This window comes from Sminthopsis crassicaudata, chromosome 3, assembly GCF_048593235.1.
Source record: "Sminthopsis crassicaudata isolate SCR6 chromosome 3, ASM4859323v1, whole genome shotgun sequence".
Classification (NCBI taxonomy): Eukaryota; Metazoa; Chordata; class Mammalia; order Dasyuromorphia; family Dasyuridae; genus Sminthopsis; species Sminthopsis crassicaudata.
Window position 1 is genome coordinate 585649608 of NC_133619.1, and position 23561 is coordinate 585673168.

Here is a 23561-nt window from a genome sequence, read left to right on the forward strand (position 1 = left end):
GATGTAGTTTCCCTCTTTTTATCACACCCTCCCCTTTTTCTGATACTACCCCCTTCCCTTTACTACACCCCCTCCTTTGTTTTTTTTTCTTTTATATCAGTAAAATCAAATTAGCCATGCGTACTTTCTATATACCCACAACAGAGGAATAGTTCTCAAGGGTTCTGTGTACCTTTTTCTGTTTCTCTTCAGTCTTGTGGATGTAGATCAAATTTTTTGTTTAAGTCTGGTTTTTTTCTTAGAAACATATGGAATTCCTCTATTTCATTGAATGACCATCTTCTTCCATGGAAAAAGATGCTAAACTTAGCTGGGTAGTTTATTCTTGGTTGCAATTCTTGATCTTTTGCCTTTCGGAATATCAGGTTCCAGGCCCTTCTATCCTTTAATGTGGAGGCAGCCAGATCTTGTGTGACCCTTATTGTGGCACCTTGGTATTTAAATTGTTTTTTTCTAGCTGCTTGCAGGATTTTCTCCTTTGTGTGGTAATTCTGCAGCTTAGCCACAATATTCCGTGGTGTTCTTTTTTTAGGGTCTATTTCAGAAGGAGTTCAATGAATTCTTTCAACATCTACTTTCCCTTCTGTTTCTATTATCTCTGGACAGTTCTCTTTGATAATTTCCTGTAAAATAGAATCTAGGCTCTTTTTTTGGTCATAGTTTTCGGGAAGTCCAATGATCCGCAGATTATCTCTCCTAGATCTATTTTCCAGGTCTATAGATTTTCCCAGTAAGTATTTGACGTTGTTCTCCAACTTCTCATTTTTTTTTTTTGTTTTGTTTGACTGATTCTTGGGTTCTCTGTGAATCATTCATTTCTATTTGTTCCATCCTGACTTTTAAGGAGTTATTTTCTTCTTTCACAGTTTTTAGTTCTTTTTGTAAATGCCCAATTTTGTTTTTAAATGAGTTATTTTGCTCTATTGATTTTTTTTCCATTTCCCTAATTTTTTTTTTTTTTGAGAATTATTTTCTTTTTCCAATTCAGAAATCCTATTTTCTTGGGACTTTTTTATCTTCTCCAATTCAGAAATCCTACTTTCCTGTGATTTTTTTACCTTTTCTAATTCACTAATTTTGTTTCCCTGCATCTCCTGTGAATTCTTTATTTTTTCCAACTCCAATTTCAGAACGTTGTTATTCTCTATCATAGCTTCTCTTTCCTTTCCCCATTTTTCTTCAAACTCTCTTAACTTTTTAATAGTCTCTTCAAGGAGAGAGTTATGTGATGGGGGGCAGGAATTGTTCCCCTTTAGGCTGTTATCTGCTGACTCTCTGCTGTTAACTTCCTCGGGTTGGATACCCGCTCTTTCTCTGTGTAGAAGGAATCTATGGTTTTTTTGGGCTTTTTGCTCATATTTAAAAAATCTTTTGGGGTCTGTCCCTGGGGTAGGAAATTATTTATTTATTTCTTTACCAGCTTCTTACCAGACCCGATGGATGCAGCGGCCCCTGCGCCTGAGCTAAGAGAGAGCTCTGGGAGAGAGTTCCCCACCCCCTCCCTGGAAGTGCCTCAGAGGTGACCAGCACTGCTGTGCCCTGAGGGCGCTGTGTTTTAGTGGCTTCCCTGAGGTTGAGACTGAACAGTAAAGGCGACTCAAAGCCCAGCCTATGTGTCCGGGTGGGGTGTGGATGTCTGCAGCAGGTGACGTGAAAAGCCCCTGCGCTCAAACTGGAAGTGTCTGCCAGAAACCGCGGTCCCTAGTTCAAAGGTTCCGCTTCTCTGGGACTTCCGTTCCACAGCCTCCAGCCAGCCGAGCCAGGCACTATGAGTTACTGCCCCGCCCACTCTTCAATCTCTTAACTACCCCAAGGTAAAAGCCTGGATTGCCTATGTCAGCCACACCCCCGGTGCCGAGATCTGCTGAGTCACCCCTGGGATCCGGGAAGATCCAATCTAGTTTTAAATTTTAAAGTGGCTTATATTTCTCCTCTGAACTGCTGTTTTATAAGCAGAGAAGAGCTAACAGCCTGTGCCAGATTCTTTTATGTCAGTGGATTCTCTGATCCCAGAGCCCTCCCCAGCGCGACTGGCGCAGTGTGCCACTACCCCACCATCTGTGCTGGCCTTTCTTCTTCCTTCCCTGGGAGCTGACTTTTCCTGTTGAAACTCCAGATTCTCTTCAGCTGGTAAGTCGTGCTTCCAGTTCTTGTGGATTCTATCAGTCCAGCGCTATTTCTGAGGCTGATTAAATCTAGTTGGTTGTGAGGGAAGAAAGGAGCTTACACAGTGGCGTGTATCTTCTCCGCCATCTTCTGGAAGATATAATTAATAAGTTGGATTGGATATAATAAACACACTCTTAATAAGATAAAATTCAGTCATTTAGCTTTAGTACTTAACTGTCTATTGAACATCTTAAACTGGATATTCTATAATTAACTCAAATTGAGTATATCTAAAACAATTCATTATTTTTTTTCCTCAAATACTGACCCTCTTCCAAATTTCAGAACTTAATATTTCTGCCTAGGACATCATCATATCATATCATTTGCCCAAATTTTCAGTCTTAGAATCATTTTTTACTCCTTTTTTAAAAGTTACTTTGCATATCCAGGCAGTTGCCATGTTTTGTTCTATTTCTATGACATCTTATATCCATTCTTCTCTATCTACTTAATATGACCACCACTCTAGTTTAGATGCATCACCTCTTATTTGAAGTTTTGTATTAGTTTTTTAATTGTCCTCTTTGCCTCATCTCTCTCTTCAACTTATCTTACACACAACTGTTTCATAGATTTTATTTTTCTTATTTTGAACTTAATGGGGAAAAAAGAGGCTATATGAAATTGTGAAATTCTGATATACAAATTATTTTAAATATATATTTTATATATTATATTATATATATATAATATATACATAATATATTATATCATATATATAATATATATAATATGATATATATATGTAATATATATTTTATATATTATGTATTTTAAATATACATATATATATGTATATATATATATATATATATATATATATATATATATATATATATATATATACATACATACATAATGAAATTATCATGTTACTTTCAAAGCTGTTCTCTGTACTTCTGATCTGAGTGAATTTAAAAATATTCTTGAGGATTTTTTTTTTTCTTGGCAACACCATTGCTAGCTTCTCCTCACTTTTTCCTTTCCCCAAATGAGCATAAATAAAATATATATGTGCGTGTGCGTGTGTGTGTATAAAGTCTTTGTTAACTTGTTAACAATTAAGTAAAATAAATCTATACACTTGCCATGTTCAACATCGTATATTTCATTTTCTATCTTGAGTTCATCACTGTTCTGTCAAAAAGTGAGTCTTCTAAAGTTGTTATTGGACAGTGTATGATATGAATTCTTCAGTCTTTCAAAGTTATTTTTCCTTACAGTTTTGTTGCTATGAGATTTTTCTCTGCTCATTTCATTTTATCAATTTAGTTCATGGAGATTTACTCATACCTTTGAAACTCTCCATCATTTCTTGTGGTATATTTCATGACATCCACATACAGTGTTTTCTCTGTCATCCTCTAGTTGATATGTATAAATAATAGTGTACAAGAGAAAGAAATGATAAAAATATTTGTGTGTATAAGGTTATTTGGGTATAGACCTAGTGGAGTTTTAAAAATATGTACAGTTTAGTAATTTGGGGATTATAGCTTCAATAGTTTTCCAGAATGATTGAACTATAATCTACCAAGTGTGACAGTACCAGTGTGCCTATCTTCCCATGACCTTTCCATATTAGCAATTTCCTTTTTAAATCATTTTGACCAATCTAAGAGGTAAAACAATTAAGAGTTCCTTTCATTTACATTTTTAAAAATATTAGTGATTTGAATATTTTTTCTTATGTTGTTGATAGCTTGGGTTTCTATAAGAACTGAATTCATATTCTTTAACTATTTCTAAAAGAATGGTTGTCCAATACTATATAATGATCAATTCTGATGGACATGGCCCTCTTCAACAATGAGATGAACTAAATCAGTTCCAGTAGAACAGTAATGAATTGAACCAGCTACACCCAGCGAAAGAACTTTGGAGATGACTATGAACCACTACATAGAATTCCCAATCCCTCTATTTTTGTCTGCCTACATTTTTGATTTCTTTCACAGGCTAATTTCTTTCACAGGACATGTATACATATATTGTATTTAACTTATACTTTAACATATTCTACATGCCATCTGGGGGAGGTGGTGGGAGAAAGGAGGGGAAAAATTGGAACAAAAGGTTTTGCAGTTGTCAAATGCTAAAAAATTACCCATGCATATAGCTTGTAAAGCTATAATATAAAAAAAAAAAGAATGGTTTTCATTTTTATATATTTGAATCAGTTCCTTGCACATTTTTGATATTAGAATTCTGTCAGAAACTTCCTGCAAAGATTCCCTCCCTCATTTAACTATTTTAATTTTTAATTCTCTTTTAGCTGTATTGATTTTGCGATGTTTATTTTCTATTTTACATAATCCAAATTGTTCATTTTATTTTATTTATCTTCTATTCATGTTTTAAAAGGTTCTTCTTCCTTGCCTAATTTATATTGTGACTTTTTTATATCTCAAGCATGCATTTATTTAGAATTTATTTTTCTATCTGTGAAATGAAGGTCTGATGACTACCTAACTCCCTTTTTTAGATTGATCATCATCCTTCTTGATGGAAGAAGCAGTCAAGAATTTTTTTTAATAAAATATTTTTCAGCAGAAGAAATATTGACACTATTTCTTTATTTCTTTCAGATTATCTTAGCCTGCAAATTGAACATGAAACTGAATATTCATCTTCAAAGCAGACTAGTTGTATGGAAATAACCAAGGAAGGATTCAGAAAAGAAGTCACCTGGAATTCTAAGATGAGAGAAATTTGGGAATGTGATATCAAATTAGAGAGGCAAGAGAGCAACCAGAAGAAACAATCCAGACAAGTAATAAACACTCTCAGAAAAACATCTGATGATTATAATACGTTTGTGGAAAGTTTTAGCCCAGGATCAGTCTTTGTTCCACAACAGAAAGTTACTACAGGAAAAGGTCTCCTTAAATATAATCGTATCTCTTTAGGCAAAAAGCTTTCTAAATACAATAAATATAGGAAACCCTTTAGTTACCACTCAGACCTTATTCAATTTCGAATAACAAATTCTGGAGACAAATCATATATATGTCATGAATGTGGGAAAGCCTTCAGCCAGAGGAGATACCTTATTGAACACCAGCGAATTCATACTGGACAAAAGCCCCATAAATGTAATGAATGTGGAAAAGCCTTTATCCAGAGAGGAAACCTTACATCTCATCAAAGAGTTCATACAAGAGAGAGACCCTTTGAATGTAAAGAATGTGGGAAAGCTTTTAGTCAAAGGGGTCACCTTACTGAACATCAGAGAATTCATACTGGAGAGAAACCCTTTGAATGCAAAGAATGTGGAAAAGCCTTCAGCCACAGGGGTCATCTTGCTGAACACCAGAGAATTCATACTGGAGAAAAACCATTTGCATGTACTGAATGTGGAAAAGCTTTTAGCCATAGAACATCCCTTATTTATCATCACAGAATCATACTGGGAGAAGCCCTTTAAATGTAATGAATGTGGAAAAGCCTTTAGTCAGAGGGGAAACCTTACTGAACATCAGCGAATTCATACTAGAGAAAAACCTTTGAATGTAATAAATGTGGGAAAGCTTTTAGCCACAGGGGCCATCTTACTACACATCAGAACATTCATACTTCAGAGAAACCATATCTTTGTAATGAATGTGGAAAAACTTTTAGTCAGCGAGGAAATCTTATTGAACATCAGCGAATTCATACCGGTGAGAAACCCTTTGAGTGCAATGAATGTGGGAAAACTTTTAGTAGAAGAGGATATCTTCCTGAACACCAGAGAATTCATACTGGAGAGAAACCGTTTCAGTGTAATGAATGTGGAAAAGCCTTTAGTCACAAGGAAGTCTTACTGAACACCAGAGAATTCATACTGGAGAGAAACCTTTTCAATGCAATGAATGTGGGAAAACCTTCATCAAAAACTCACGTCTAGCTCAACATCAGAAAATTCATACTGGAGAAAAGCCATTTGAATGTACTGAATGTGGGGCAATGTTCAGCCAGGAAGAGAAACTTATTGAACATCAGAGAAGGCATGCTGGAGAGAAACCTTTTGAATGTAAAGAATGTGGGAAATTCTTTAGTCGAAAGGGTTACCTTACTGAACATCAGAGAATTCATGCTGGAGAAAAAATCATTTGAATGCAAAGAATGTGGGAAATTCTTTAGTCGGAAGGGGTTATCTTACTGAACATCAGAGAATTCATGCTGGCAATAAATCCTTTGAATGTGGTGAATGTGGAAAAGCTTTCAGCCAAAGGAAATACCTTACTCAGCATCAGAAAATCCATACTGGAGAGAAACCCTTTGAATGTAATGAATGTGGAAAAGCCTTTAGACAAAGGGGACATCTCACAGCACATCAGAGCATTCATACTGCAGAGAAGCCCTTTGAATGTAATGTATGTGGAAAAGCATTCCGACAGAGAGGAAGTCTGACTGAACATCAAAGAATGCATGCTGGAGAGAAACCATTTGAATGTAATGAATGTGGGAAAGCATTTAGTCACAGGAGCAGTCTTACTGAACATCAAAGAATCCATGCTGGAGAAAAACCTTTTGAATGTAATAAGTGTGGGAGAGCCTTCACCCACAGGAAATCCTTCATTTATCATCAGAGACTTCATAGTGGAGAAAAACCATTTGAATGTAATGAATGTGGGAAAGCCTTCAGTGACAACTCTTATCTTACCTTACATAAGAGAATTCATACTGGAAAGAAACCCTACAAGTGTAATCATTGTGAGAAAGCTTTTAGCCAGAGAGGAAACCTTACTGAACATCAAAGAATACACACTGGAGAGAAACCCTTTGAATGTACTGAATGTGGGAAAGCCTTTACCCACAGGAAATCCCTTATTTATCATCAGAGAATTCATGCTTGAGTGAAATTTACTGAGTACAGTAACTGTGGGAAATCTTTTAGCCACAGCAGATACTTTAATTCATACTGGTGAGAAGCTTTTTGAAAGTAAAAATATGAAAATCCTTTTATCTATAAAAAGAAGCTTAATGAATATTAGAGGATTTATACTACAATCATGATAATCCCTGATATTATCAGAAACTTTATAATATTAAAAAAATTATATATATATAAAAGTAATGCATGTGGGAAAACCAGTAGTAACTGAAGGCACCAGATAACCAATTAAAGGAGAACCTTCTGTTATTTACTTTTAACAGTTTTAGAGTAGTTTATCCCTCATCATATGTTAGAGACTCCCTATAAGATTATCAGTAGAATTGTGATGCCCTGCATACAATTGTTTTGGACCCAGGAAAACCAGAGTTCTAGTCATGCCTCAGACAGTTACTAGCTGTGTAACTCTGGACAAGTCACTTTACTGTTCTCAGCCTCAGTTTTCTCATCTATAAAACAAGGGTAGCACCTACCTCACAGGATTGATGTAAGGATCAAATGAAATCAAATAGGATAACACATAAAGTGTTTTTACATATCTTAAAATATTATATAAATGCTAGCTGTATGTAATAATGTGGGAAATGCATAATAAAGCCCTGTCAGGTTTTTTTTTTTTTTTTTTTTTTTTCCCTTAGAGAAGGGAGAGAAATACAGTTGTTGCTTTCCATATGTGTGCATTATGTAAACTTGACTTCAAATGGGTGGGAAGCAAGTCCTCAGGGGAGGGGTCCTCTGCAAGCACTAAATCCCCTCTGGCTGTGAGAACTATAAGCACTCAAGCCGCTTGAGTTGCTAGGACATAGTTTCAGGAAGGAGAAGTCTGCAGAAAGTAGATGAGAATTGTCTGTATTAGAGAAAGATGGCAGAGTTCATCACCTCCTTTGAGGTCTAACCTTTCTTCTTATAATACATACTGGCTGCCATCTGATGGCTTAATTATATGAATTAGTATAGCCAGTGTTTGTGTGCAGAAATAGGATCTAAATTACAATATATTTTTAAAACTATTCAGTAAAGTCACTGAAATATCATATAATTATATCTTTTGTATTCTTTAAAAAATAATCTAGTTATAGTTAAGATATAATCTTAAAGCATATTACATTGGAAAAGAACATCAGTGGTAGCCTTAAAGGACCTGAATTAAAATTACTATGATATTCCCTCTGTGACATAGGGCAAATCACAACCTCTGTGTGACTGTTTTGTTTTTTGTTTTTTTTTCATCTGTAACGTAAGGGGGTTGGACTAGATGGTCTCTAAGATCCCTTCACACTCTATATCTATGATTGTTATAAACTGTTAAATAGAGTTTTCTCAATAAAAAAAATAAGTCAATGATATCAAACAAATAACAAAAATGCCCTCTTTGATTTATTTGCCCTTCAGAATTCTTTCTTTTGCATGATTTACCACTGCTGCTGCTTCTGCTGTTTTAATGTTATTGGAGAAAGCTCTGGACTAGGAATCAGAAAAAGGAGAATTCAATTCATATCCCATTTTCTACATTTTTAAGTTGTATGACCTGTAAAGGTCATTTTTATTTCTTTGAGCTTTAATAGTTTTATCTTTAAAATGGGGTGTTTAATAACACTCCATAAAAGCCTTTCTCTGGTATCTTGTGCCATGAAGATCACCCTGATTTCTCAACAGGGCAGTGTAAAACAAATGATTTCTGACAAGTTATACTAAATTGAAAATACTTCATGACATACTTTAATATTTCTGAGGTATAGTATGACTTAAGTATGTGGAGGATCATCAATAGTATTTTGGTAATTTGCTGATTAATTTTGTGATCATAGCTGTTCACAAAACAAAGGAAAAATATAGCCTCCAATCTTGTAATTTCCCATTTGCTTCTAAAAGGATGGTGGCAAAGTTATAAAAAATGTGACACAGTTTTGACAGTTTTTGTGTCACATATAAACTTTAACTGTTATTGCTATTAATATGAAATTATTAGTTATTAGCAATTATTCTTTATCCTTTTCTTCCTTACATTCCCATTCCTGGCATTGATATGACTTTTTCTTGAAGATAACATGTCTCTCATCTCCTGAAATGTCTATTTTTCTCATTATCCCTGTCTCTTAGTACAGTATTACCAACAAATTTCTCATTCTCCACATTTATTTCCAAATTATCCCTTTGAAGTTCATGGTAATTGTATGACCCTAACCCAGTCATTGTGCCAATCTAGTGTATATTCAGATGCATCCTTCAGCATTTGACATGTCTTATTCATCCCATTTTTAGTTCTCTTTATCTTAGATGTTAATACTCATATCTGAGCTTTGTTTTTTCTGGCCTCTTAATTCACCAGTGCCCTCAATTCCTATGACCTCTTTTCACTCTGTAGTCACTTCATAGAAGATAGTCTTTTTCTTTTTTTCTTTTTTGCCTCATCATGAAAGCTTTTCCCCATATGCAAGTGCCTGAACTCTGACATTTTCCTTCTTGTTTACTAATTTGAGACTCAGATTTGAAAGGTTCTTGAGCAATAATGTAGTCCAGTCCATTCTTGAATAACAACTTTCCAGCAGGGATTCATAATTAGGGATTATTTGCCTTTTCAATATTTTGGATAACTTTTACAATTGGTATCCTTTGAAATATTATATGTTTTGTACTATTTTTAAAATAATATAAAAAATAAAAATAAATTGAGATGGGCTTCTTCAGGTGCCAAGCACACACATAGTGGTTATCATTTATTGTATAGGCAAACCTACTACTTTCTGAGACAATCCATTTAACCAATGGATCACTAATCATTAGGAAGATTTTCCTTATGTCAAGCCTAAATTTCCTCCTTCTAACTTTCATTGGTTCTAGTTCTGTTTTTCTAGAGCTAATTATACTGGTTTTGACCAGGATAATACCTTTATGAAAACCCTTCAAGTACTTGACCATTAGCATATTTCCCCTCTTCCCTAAGCTAAACATTTCCTCATCTGGCAGGAACTTAAGACTTTTAAATTAACCTTCTTGTTCATATTTGGACACTTTCAAGTGTAATTATATTTTGCCTTAAAATGTGATTTCTGAGGGCAAGTAGGTGGTGTAATTATATGAATAGAGTATCAGACCTGGAATCAGGAAGAATTAACCTTCCTTAAGTTCAAATCTGGACTCTGGAGAAGGAAATGGAAAGCCACTTAGTGTTTTTGCCAAGAATGCCCCAAATGGGTTCACAAAGAGTTGGACATGGTTAAAAATGACTGAAAAACTGACAAATTAAAATAATGCATTATATGTGATTTGACTGTCATATTACAATCATGCTATCATCACCCAAGGTATAAATACTATGTCCCTTAACAGATCCTAATTTGGTATTTAGTTTCTTGGAGGTTGTACCAGTCCTAATTTGAAGCTTCACAACTACAAGCATCACTTATTTTTCAGATGAATTCTTTTTAAACAGTATTCCTCATTTTGAATTTATCAAGTTGCTTTTTTAAAAGCCCAAGACTTTACCTTATTAAATTAAATCTTTAAAAAAATTATCTTCATTCTATTATGTATCACTTTTCACTTTAAAGCTTTTGAAGTTATTTCAGAATCTTAGGGGTGGAAGGGATCTCATAGGCCACTAATATCAAGTTCTGGAAAAGAATCTTCCAAGCAGAGTTATCCATGGTCATCTTGTCTGTTTGAAAACCTTTAGAGGGTGGGGTCACTTTGCTTTATGAAAAAAGTCATTCTCTTGATATTGCTCTGATTTTAAAGAAGTCCTTTTTCTTAAATTTCCTTTCTGTTATTTCCACCCTTTACTCCTTTGGGATCAAGCAGAAGAAATGTAATCTCTCATAATGCAGCCCTTCAAATATTTCAAAACAACAATGTTCCTTTTTTTTTTTTTTTTTTTCTCTCTTTACTAAATATCTCAGATGGCTTCAATCAGTTCATCCATATACTACCTCTATTTGTTGTGGGCAAGTCATTTTCACCTTGGTTTCCCCATCTATAAAATGGGAATAATAGCAACTACTTCATTGAGTTGTTGTGAGGGGCAAATAAAATATTTTGTATTTTGTACATAAATTAAAATATTTTGTAAGTCTTTGTAAAACTTCAGCTTCAGGATTTATCCTTCCAAAGAGTAGTCTGAATTAATTTCTTGACTGATTACCTGGGTAGCTAAGTTGCATAGTGAATAGAGTACTGGGCCTAGAATTAGGAAGACTGAGTACAAATCCAGCCTTATACACTAACTTTGTGGCTCTTACCTAATTGCTTCAGTTTTCTCATCTATAAAATGTGCTGGAGAAGGAAATGGCAAACCCACTCTAGTATCCTTGCCAAAAAAAAACCCAAATGGGGCTATGAAGGCAAACCCAAATGAAATGATTGAACAACAAAGGGACTCTTCTACAGCACCATAATTTGAAAATGTCGATTCTGTGGTGCTCAATTTAAATTTCAACATATACATATATATATAAGCATCTTAATTTCATGGCTATTGTCACTGTCTGCCCTGATCTTTGAAACCAAGAATATAAAATTGACACTGCTTCCATTTCTTCTTATTTCTCAGGCAGTGATGAGATGCCATGCCCCCATGCACCATGATCAGTCTGAGTTTTTTCTACTTTCTTCAATAAGAAGCTCATAATCTGAGCCAAGTCTTATTTTAACTGATTGTGTAGAGCTTTGGTTGCAAAGTATATTATCAATCTGATTTCATTAACCATATGGCAATATTCATTTATAAAGTCATGAAAAAGTGTTTGCTGTGACTAGCAAGTTATCTCAACAAAGCTCCATTATTGTCAGCCCTGCTTCGTTTTGTAATTTAAGGCTAAACTATTCCAATTATTTTTTTTCCATATCCCCAGTGATGAATGTGATCTTTTGGGGGTGTTATTTCTAGAAGATTTTGTAGGTCTTTACAGAATTGAGCAACTTTGGCTTCTTTGGCATCAATACTTGGAGCTGTGATACTGAACAGTTTACCTTGGATTTGAACAATCTCTATCATTATATTATACCCTAGTACTGCATTTCCTACCCTTTTACTGATTTTGAGAACTATTCTATTTCTTCTAAAGGATTTTTATCCACAATAGTATATATAATGACCACATGAATTAAATTCACTCATTCCTCTCCGTTAAGTTCCCTGACATCCAAGATGTTAATGTTTAAATTTTCTAGCTCTTGTTTGATCATATCCAGTTTACCCTGGTTCATAGATCTTACATTCCAGGTTCCTGTGCCATATTGATCTTTCAGCATTGGCTTTTCCTTTCATCACCAGATAGATCTAGAGCTGAATTTCTTATCTTTTGCTGAATGACTTCATTCTTTCTGGAGCTACTTGTAGTTGTCCTCTGTTGTTCCTTAGTAACCTGTTGAACAGCTTCCAACCTGATGTCAAATCGGTTACAATTTTAATACTGTTCATGGGGTTTTCTTGGCAAAGACACTAAAGTGATTTTCCATTTCTTTCCTTGTTTTACAAATGTAGAAACTGAGGCAAACAGGGTAAAGTGATTTGTCCAGTATCACATAGGTAATAAGCATGTGAGATGAAATTTATTTTAATTTGCATTTCTTTTTGTATCAATGATTTTTTTCAAACCATGTTTTCATGTAGTCATTTTTAGTTATTCTCTTGAAAATCATTTGCTCTTGACATTTAACCCTTTCATTATTAGGGAGTATACCTTGGTATTATGGGTTTTGCCCTTTGTATTTGAAGAGGACCAAAATGACATCACCATGTTAGGGTGAAAATACAGTGTAGCTGATCAGACCAATACAAGCATTTAGCAATTGTTAACTGTTAAAAAAAAAAGTTTCTCTGACAAAGTCCAAATTTCTCAAACATATGGAGAACTTGAGTCAAATTTATAAAATAAGAGTGATTCCCCAATTGATAAATGATCAAAGGATATGAACAGTTTTCAGATGAAATAAAGCTAATAGTTATATGAAAAATGCATTGGGAAAAATGATTGGAAAAATGCAAATTAAAGCCATTCTGAGATAGTACTGATTAGATTGACTAAAAGGGTAGAAAAGAGAAATGAAAAATGGTGGAGGGGATGTGAGAAAAATAAGAAATCAGCGCACTATTGGTAGAGTTGTAAACTTGTCCAGCCATAGTAGAGAATTTTGAACTTTGCCAAAAGGACTATAAAACCAATGAAGGCACTTTGACATAGCAATACCACTACTACATCCATATCCAAAAAGAGGTTAAAAAAGCAAAAAGGAAAAGAACCTATATGTACAAAAGTATTTATGGCAGCACTTTTCTGTTGGCAAATAATTGGAAATTGAGGAAATGTTCATCAGTTGGGGTATGACTAAGCAAATTGTGTTATATGGTTATGATAGAATACTATTATACTTTAAAAAAAAATGATGTGCAAGATGTTCTCAGAAAAAGATAGGCTTCCATGAGCTAATATTAAGTGAAATATGCTGTGTACAAAATAGTAGCAATATTGTAAGATGATCAACTGTGAAACACTTAGCTGTTCTCAGCAATACAATAATCTAAGACAACTGAAGGACTTACAATAAAGAATGCTATTATATACTTAGAGAAAGAACTGATGGTGTTTGAATACAGATCGAAGCCTACTTTTTAAACTTAATTTTTCTTAAGATTTTTGTTTTTGTTTTGGTCTATATTTTCTTAATAACATGGCTTGTGGAAATATTTGAGTGACTACACATATATAGTCTATATTAAATTGTTTGCTTTTTCAATGAAGTGGGGTGATGAGGGAAGAAAGGAGAAAATTTAGAAGCCAAAGTTTAAAAAAAATGAATTGTATTAATTGTTTTTAGATGTAACTGGGGAAAAATAAAATACTAAATAAATGAAAAAAAAAAAAAAAAAGGCTGCTCATATACACTCAGGGGACTGTGGCATCTCATTGTTGCTTTGGTCTCAAGAAGAGGTGACCTTATGGCCTGGGTTACCTGTGTGCAATATTGTGGCTATAACTTTCAAAGTATCCATGCCTGTGGCCATAGGCTTTGAGGTAGGTAAAAATGGTCTCTTTCCTTTTTCCCTTGCCCTCTTCACCAGTGTTTTGCTTCTCCTCAATCTGCCCTCATCTTTTACAGCCCTTCCCCCTTTTCTTATCCTTTTCCCCTTCTATTTACATTCTCCCTTCTATTAGTCTCCACCCTTTCCTTTTCCCATTCTCCTATAGGGTGAGACAAGTTTCTAAATATGTCTGATATTCTCTCTTTGAGCAAAATATGATGAAATTAAGGTTCAAATAATGCTCATTCCCCTTCCTTTGCTTCTACTGTAATAGGTATTTTTTGCCTCTTAATTGATGTAACTTACTATATTTTCTAATTTTTAGGGAGTTTTCTTTTTTCATTTCACCAAATCTTTTGGTTTTCTGCAGATAATGTGTTTCCTTTTCCAAACTCTCCTGCCAAATTCTTATTTCCTTCTCCATTTTTCTTCCCTCTTTTAAGATATTTTTTGGAAAAAAAAAAAAAAAAAGATATTTTTTGACTAAGGGTCTTTTAAATGGGCGGCACCACAGCGCAACAGGAGATTTGAGTATCCCAGAAGTAATCTCTGTGGATATAGGACTTCCCTGTGGGTGGAATCCTGTCCATATTGAGATAGCTTTGTAATGGATGATGACTCTCTCGCTGGTTGGCTGTGTGAGACCTCACAGGCCCTTTATAAGCCCACTGCAGACAGCAGTCGCTCTCTTTAACCTGGCTCCCTAGCCTGGGGTAGCCAAGCCAAGCAGATGGATAACCCCAGAGGAAAGGAGTTTGGTAGAGAACATGTGGGTCTTCAGACCAGGTGTTCACTAGGGAGCTGACAAGTCAGGGCATTATGTGAGTAGGTATAATTAAGGCTCCGGTTATTAAACTATAAATTCAGAGACCTTTGAAGGCCTCAGAGGAGGTGAGCCGAGTAGAGTTGACACTGCAAAGGTCAGTGGTCAAAGGTACTCTGTTGGGCCTAGGGCAGACTAGTAATCGTAACTGCCAGGAGGGCATGTTACAGTTTTCATTTCACCAGATCTTTTGGTTTTCTGCAGATAATGTGTTTCCTTTTCCAAACTCTCCTGTCAAATTTTATTTCCTTCTCCATTTTTCTTCCCTCTTTTAAGATATTTTTTGGAAAAAAAAAAAATTTTTTTTTTTTTTTTTTACTTCTTCCAAGAGAGTCATTGGAGTTGGAAAGCAACTTATGTCATCTTTTGAGGTTTGAGGGTTTGAGGTCTATTCTTCCCATCTCCATAAAATGGTCAGAGCTCTTTTTGCTTTTTTGCTCATTTTAAAAGATTGTCTTCTGCTCTTAGGGCAAAGGGGAAAATTTCCCAAACTTCCTCTACAGGTGACAGAGGCTTCATGCTGCCCTGGGGCTGGTGCTGTCAGCTTGTTTCCTGTGCTGGGTGGACACAGCCAAATCCCACTTGTTTTGCTGGGGCTCACCACTATTTGCATTCTGTAATTGTGTTGGAGCTCTCACAGCAAGTTTGCTGAATCTACTGTCTTCTGAACCAGGACAGAATAGATAATGCTGCTGTATTTTGGCTAAGAGCCCCCCCACTAGTTTCACTAATGTGAAACACATATTATATAATCTAATAGTTACTTTGAATGTAATTTAACTTATTTATATTTCATTCTGCTTTTATTGTGATATAGACATTCTAAAAACTTTATGATTAATTTCATTTCTTGTTACCTTGTTGTGGAAAATAAATATGCCAGTTAGTTTCTTATTCTCTAGGATTCTCTTAAATATGCCATTATGACTTCTGCAAATAATTTTCTCTCCTGTTTTGCGATGTTAATACTTCTGTCTTTATTCTATTGTATTTTTAAAAGTAATTAGTATTTCTGCTAAATTCACATGTGATTATGGCTTATTTGATTTTGTCTTCTGAGATTAATCTTAAGATCTCTGTTTATTACTTTGTTATTCTGAATATTTTACATTTTTTGTAGGTATCTGTCCATTTACTTTGAATTCTGTTTTGCTGGCACATATTTTTATTTATGATTATTATTGTCATGATTATTATCATTAATTGGTGTTTTTCATTAATTATGTGAATAATTACACATTTGTGTATATGTGTGTATGTATGAGAGAGAGAGAGTTTATGAATCTCTTTTAAGTCAGAACTTAGACTTTCATTTTTGAAGAGTTTTAACAGAAGAGGTGATGAAACTAATTTTACCAATTAGCCCTGGCTCTTTCTACTGGCCTAGCTCTGGTTGTCCTTTGCTCTACTCCTCACTCTCTTGAATCAGTTGATAGGATTTTGCCTGAGTCATAAACACTTGACCACACATTGTTGCAACAATTAGCTTTCTCTGGGCTAGAACCAAATTGACCCTCAGGTCTGCATGCTTTTTCTTTTCTTTCCTTTTTAACTTTTCCAATACAGATTATTATTTTTTTTTAAATTTTATATATATATATTATAATATTATCCCTTGTATTCATTTTTCCAATTTACCCCCCCTCCCTCTATTCCCTCCCCCCGACGACAGGCAATACCATACATTTTACATGTGTTACAATATAGTCTAGGTACAATACATGTGTGCGAATATCATTTTCTTGTTGCACAATAAACATTAGAATCTGAAGGTACATGCAACCTGGGCAGACAGATATTAGTGCTAACGATTTTCATTCCCCTCCCAGTGTTTCTTCTCTGGGTGCAGCTACCCCTGTCCATCATTGATCAACTGGAAGTGAGTTGGATCTTCTTTATGTTGAAGATTTACACTTCCATCAGAATACATCCCCATACAGTATTGTTGTTGAAGTGTACAGTGATCTTCTGGTTCTGCTCATTTCACTCAGCATCAGTTGATTTAAGTCTCTCCAGGCCTCTCTATATTCCTCCTGCTGGTCATTTCTTACCGAGCAATAATATTCCATAACCTTCATATACCACAATTTACCCAACCATTCTCCAACTGATGGACATCCATTCATCTTCCAGTTTCTAGCTACAACAAAAAGAGCTGCCACAAACATTTTGGCACATATATGTCTCTTTCCGCTCTTTAGTATTTCTTTGGGATATAATCCCAGTAGTAGCGCTGCTGGGTCAAAGGATATGCACAGTTTGATAACTTTTTGGGCATAATTCCAGATTGCTCTCCAGAATGGCTGGATTCTTTCACAACTCCACCAGCAATGTATTAGTGTCCCAATTTCCCCACATCCCCTCCAACATTTGTCATTATTTGTTCCTGTCATCTTAGCCAATCTGACAGGTGTGTAGTGGTATCTCAGAGTGGTCTTAATTTGCATTTCTCTGATCAGTAGTGATTTGGAACACTCTTTCATGTGAGTGGATATAGTTTCAATTTCTTCCTCTGAGAATTGTCTGTTCATATCCTTTGACCATTTATCAATTGGAGAATGGTTCGGTTTCTTATAAATTATGGTCAGTTCTCTATATATTTTGGAAATGAGACCTTTGTCAGAACCTTTGTTTTTAAAAATATTTTCCCAATTTGTTACTTCCCTTCTAATCTTGTTTGCATTAGTATTATTTGTACAGAAACTTTTTAGTTTGATGTAATCAAAATCTTCTATTTTGTGATCAATAATGATCTCTAGTTCTCCTCTGGTCATAAATTCCTTCCTCCTCCACAAGTCTGTCCAATACAGATTATTAATAAACTATCACTATATAGCTTTTGAGTCTCAAGACCTACATGAAGATACTGGTTATCTGGACAGAGGTACAACCTCCCCTTTAACCCAAGTTCTGATTATTATCCTTTATATTCAGACTAGTCACTATCATCTCCCCATTATCATTTTGCACACAATAAATGCAAACATTCAATAGCAATCAAAACCAAAAATAATCTGTAATGAAAACACCACCTTTAAAACAGTATTAAAACAGTCAATGTATAATTTAAAACAGAAAATTTGTGATGTAAGCATCTATTTGGGGGAGGGGGGTAGAAAAAAAGGGAAAAAGAAGAGAGTGAGTTCATTGGCTGTTTAGATTTTTGGCCAGGGGAGAGTTTGCTATCCATGGGACATTTTGCACACTTTGTTTATCACTATCTAGTCTAGTTTAGTTAGATGACAATATGCTGTATATCCTGTTGGATCCAGACATAGTGAAGACTAATTTTCTCATCTTCCAGCTTAGAGTTCATAATGCATTCCTATTATTTCTCAGAATGGGGAGGATTGCAAATACTAGGACTTAACTGTAAAATAGTGTTGCATGATTGCACTTGTATAATCTATATAAAATTACTTGCTTTTTTAATGAGGGGAGGAGAAAGAATTTGGAACTTTATTATTGATGTTACCATTTAACTATAATTGGAAAAAATCAAAGTTTACAAATATAAATTATATGAAGCATATAATACAAGCATGTTATAAAAGCATAAAAGTACTCAAGTAAATATACATAAGAAATAGCAAAAAAAATTTAAAATATGCCTGTTATTTCTAATTTCAGCATATGTTTATCACATATCATGTATGTATTTTTTGATTGATATCAATAAATCTATAAAATAAGCAAATATTCAAAATGTAAAATCATGCACATTTAACTGATGATAAAGCTAAGCATAATTAACAAACTAATGGTAAAAGACCAGTATGTGAAAATCAGCAGTAAAATTTTAAAAGAATATTTCAAAATAGAGGCATACTTAAAGCACATAAAAATAACATGTCCGCCAAAAACCTATGGAATTAAAGGAAAGGCATAGAACGTATGTTTAAACATTACCATTGCAATCTGGCTGCATGTTTAAACATTCACCAGTTTCACCTGGGACATATAGGTTAGTTCAATTACTAGTCAGATTGTTGTAGCATTTCTGTGACCTTACTTTTGTCCTCTAACTAGCTGTGCTAGTCATTGCTATAGGGTGATATATTCCTCATTGTGGGGTGTATGTATATTCAGATGTCTACAAAAATTAAGTACTAGGGAGAAAATGTGTTTTCTGGTTTTAGTCCTCTTCCATAATTTGAACTGGTAGAGTACACAGAATCTTCAAATATCTAATGTCTGATATCTGATATTTGGTAACTGAGCCATTATCTAATTTAGGCAGTTTTTGCATCATTAGTGAGTATTCCCTTTCACAAAGAATACACCACTATAAGTATCCTTCCATTTCAACTTGCTCATCATGGAATCCAAGTAAGTTATTTGGACTCCATGAAGTATACTCATCTTAGTGTATTCTGTGTGAATGCCTTACCTTGACTGAGCTACCTCCTCATCCTCTTGTGTTCCTATCCTAACTCCTAGTATCTGAGGCTATTTTATAAAGAAGCAAACTGCTCAATCTCTCTACAGCTTAGTATGGAATTACTTTTTATACTGAAGAACAACTAACAAGGTTGTTCTTCTAATTTCTGGCCATTTCAAAAAAATCTAGAAAAATTCTTTTGTCTGTAAAGGGTGACGTCTGGGACTATCTCAAATCCCAGTTTGTTAATGACGTCAATACAAAGTACAAAAGCTCACACACATCATCCCTAATGATAATACTAAAGGAAAAAATTTGAAAGAAATCTATATGTAGTCTATCAGATTTCAAACAAAAGAACAAAAGTGGAACAGGATGTCAAATCAAGAGTTCAAGATACCCCAGACTATCAATTTGGTAGCCCAGCAGTTTTTTATACTGAATTTTCACAGTGGTTATCAGATTTCTGTGATGAAGGAAAACAAAGAAAAGATTGATTTCCTCTGTCCAGCTGTATTGTTAGCTTAAATATATTAACAAGATTTCTCAGAAGTACTTTCACTTTTCAGACTAGTATAGAAAGTAATTAGAAGTAAACTAAAGACAAGTTTCCCTCAAGTGATGTACATTGATAACACCCTTGTCTTTGGGAAGATTCTGGAAATACTATAAAATACTGATGAAATTGTTAGATTGGCCAGAGGAAAATAGCCTAAACTCCAATTCACAGAGCTAGTTTGTAAAGCCTTTTCAATAACAATACATGAGCCCTGATCCAGAAAATATCAGGTTTCTTACCTGGACATAACCAAAAAGTTTTAGGATCTAAGGATTTTTCTAGGATTTGGTGATTATTATCACATTTTAAAGAAACTTCTGTGATTACTAAAATATTGAATTATAGCACTGGATCTGGAATCAAGAAATCCTGAGGTTATCCGTCACAGAGATTTATTTGCTATGTGACTCTGGGCAAATACTTAACATCCATATGTTCCAGTTTCCTCAACTGAAAAAAAAAAAAAAAGGATAATATATTGTGAGAGAATAATTTTTCAGTGTATGAAATTCTTACAGGAATCTAATCAGATCTAATCAGATCAAGGTAGATATGATACAAAAACAGTTCATCAGGCATCGAAAACCTCAAGGAGACAAACAAGTTTGTTTTTATAACACAATGATGAACATGTTAGAGGTGCTGAAATCAGAAAAATATGTCAGTGAAGTCAACAATGCATTCAAATAATTTTACTAGGGATTATATAACTAACTCACATACTACCTGCTGATATTCAGCAGAAGCCAAATCTGTTGATTTGTAATTTGAAATCTATGGAAGGAGAGACTATTGGTACTCACAACCTGAACATCTTTTCACCTCTGATCTTTTTGGGAATGGTTCTAGTTTATCCTCATCACATATGATGCTTGCTGATGGTTTTAAATATATGTTACAGATATTTTTAAAGGAAAATTATATTTATTCCTATACTCTCTAGTGTTTTTAATAGGAATGTGTGTTGAATTTTGCCAAATGCTTTTCCTGCATATATTGAGATAATTAAATTATTTTTGTTAGTTTAGTTATTGATATAGTCAATATCGGAGCGGAGGCCGGGCAAGCAGCAGAAATAAGCTGCGGGGAAGGTAAAAGGATGTGTGCAAAGTACAGCTGTAAGATCTTAAAACAGACAGACAGACTGTGGCAAGAGCATCACAATGGATGGCATTTGACTATGAAATTCCATTAAAAGTTTGGAGCCCAGAGAATGGAGAAAAGGACTCATTTGAAGAGAGGAAGTGGCATAAGTTTTCCTGCCATACCATTGATAGAGCACACATGGCAGCACAATGCAAATCATCTTTCTTTTTAAATCTTTAAAGAATTCAATTTTAACTTTTTCTGGAATAACTTTCGGTGTTTTAACACATTCTCCCCCAGGCTCTTTTCATATAAATGAATATTGAATGTTAATGCTGGAAAAAATGAGTGCTGAAGGATATCAATATAAAGCCTTGTATGAGTACAAAAAAAGAATGGGAAGAAGATATTTACTTACATATAGAGAATGCATTAACTGTGAATAAAGGGTCCTTAGTAGCAATACTTTGATTCAGTGAAGGGGAAGAAACAAAGCCTGATGAATTTGGTTGGCTAAGTGACTATATGAAATAAGAGGGGAAAGATTACATCATTGTAATGGAATGTAAGAAGCAATGAATATGAGGAATTTTGAAAAAACATGGGAAGACATATCAACTGATGCAGAACTCTGATGCAAAGCTCTGAAAATGCCAAACACCTCATAAAAATGATAGAACTTTTGATCTCAAGTGAATGGAATGAGAAACAGTCTGCACCAGCACTGCCTCCCAAGCCACCCAAACCCATTACTAACAACTAACAATGGTATGAATAACAATATGTTCTTAGAAGATGATGAGTGGGGAGATATCTCAAGGGAAGAAGTAAATGAAAAGCTGTGTGAGACAGCAGATGATTCCTTTTTGGTCCAGATGCTCCCACTAAAATGCATGGGGACTATATCCTTACAGTTAGGAAAGAAGGAAATAATAAATTAAACAAAATATTTCATCAAGATATGGCTTTTCTGACTCATTACCAATACACATCCTTTGTCCAGCACAATGACTCACAATGTCACCCTAGCCTATGCAGAGCAGAGGCAATGAAGAGCTCATACTGTATCTTTATCTAAAGTTCCACAATACTGAGGCCTCTAGAAAACAAAGGACTCTCCTTCCTCCCCACCTCCGTCTAACATGTGATTTTTGAACTACAGAAACAAAGCTATCTGACTTCAGATAGGACTAGAGCTTTCTTTGGGAAAAATAAAAGACACAGAGGGAGAATGCAGCCTTGTACTGTGGCCGCACATTTCTAATCCAGTGATTTGTCTCATTTCCAGTCCTTCTCAGCCCTTAAATACCTTAGTATGGTTACATCATTACATTATGTATGTGTGAACTAGAAAACCTTTACATCACCATGCTAAGTACTAAGTATATGTATACTAAAGAACCATCATCTCATCAATTCCATTGAGTTAACACTTTGTTGTAAGTATCCTTGTTTCAAGCATACTATTCCAAAGTTCCGGCCCTCTACAGTGATGGGTTTTTGTTTTGTTTTGTTTTTTAATTAAAAAAAAAAAATGAAGAGAAAAAAAAATCGCTAAATCTCTGCCTGCAGGGATATAGAGGCCTTTAATTAACATGGTGCTTGTTTATGCTTTCTGAAGCTTTACCAGACCTATGTTTGGACAGGCTTAGCAGCTCTGAGAATTGATCAGTGCAACCTGGATTGGATTTTGGCAAACCATTGTGTTTTGTGGACCCAGACACATAGCATTGTGGATTATTTCATTTTTCTGATGAATGAATGAATGAATATGTAGTAGAAAGACACTTCCACTTAAAAAGACACTTTATAAGGGACACTTAAAGAAAACTTTGGTTCAGTGTTTGTTCAGAGGATTTGCTATAGTAGCCAAGCGCAGGAAGTGTTTTGTTTAGACTTAAAAAAAAAAAAAAAAAAAAAAAAAAAAAAAAAAGGAAGAAAAAAAAATCACCACTAACAAACCACCCAGTTTGGAGAAAGCAAGCTTGAAGAGAAATAAGACTTTAAATGAAATACAGCACATACATATACATATATATATATATAATATGTACATGATCAGATGACTATCAAATAGATAGCTCCTATCAAAACCAAACAAGCTTCTCTTTTCATTGCTTTGCTGAAAGCTAAATCCTTAGTGCTATGCAATTCTTTCTTTTCATTAAGTTGTATTTCAATTTTAAATGTACCTTCAGAATAAGCCCCCCCTCTTTCAGGTTCTTTTGTTTGAAAATGGTGTTTCCCCTGATTTTTAACTAATATTCATTGTGGGTTTTTTTAAAAGAGAAATGCCAGTAAAAATTGGCAAATTGGCTTCACAATTAAAATGATGAAATATTTTACAATTTTCCTTGTACAGAATACTTGGCTGTTAGCCCAAGGTTAAAAAATTCATAATAGATTTTGGAACTAAATGTTTTGTTGGGCAGTGCCAGATAAGCTTCAAAGGTGCTTTATTCAATAAAAAATATGAATATTACAAAATATCGTTGAAGCCCAACAATGTTTTGAGATGCACCCATGTCCCCTCATACAATTAAAAGATGCCCTTTCTAAGTTCTGGTCCTGGCCAGGCTAGAGCTTCAGAAAGGACATCTTTGTAATTTGGGCTGGGGAACAAAATTCTGAATCCAGGCA

General features: G+C 34.6%; 2 protein-coding genes across 2 annotated transcripts in view; both read left to right on the forward strand.

Annotated features, from left to right (window-relative positions):
• The window catches only part of LOC141562518 (zinc finger protein 184-like), a 46516-nt gene extending 40917 nt beyond the window's left edge, over positions 1-5599 (forward strand). The window contains exon 6 of the mRNA XM_074302539.1: positions 4761-5599. Coding sequence (XP_074158640.1) covers positions 4761-5599 — 839 coding nt within the window. The remainder of the gene's footprint in view (positions 1-4760) is intronic.
• A 5-nt stretch (positions 5600-5604) lies between these two features.
• On the forward strand, positions 5605-15170 carry LOC141562519 (uncharacterized). Its single transcript, XM_074302540.1, is given in 4 exon segments — positions 5605-5625; positions 5669-5975; positions 5978-6211; positions 6376-15170. Coding segments are annotated over 4 exon segments (1200 nt in total). The 3' UTR covers positions 7014-15170.
• Positions 15171-23561: the final 8391 nt, after the last annotated feature.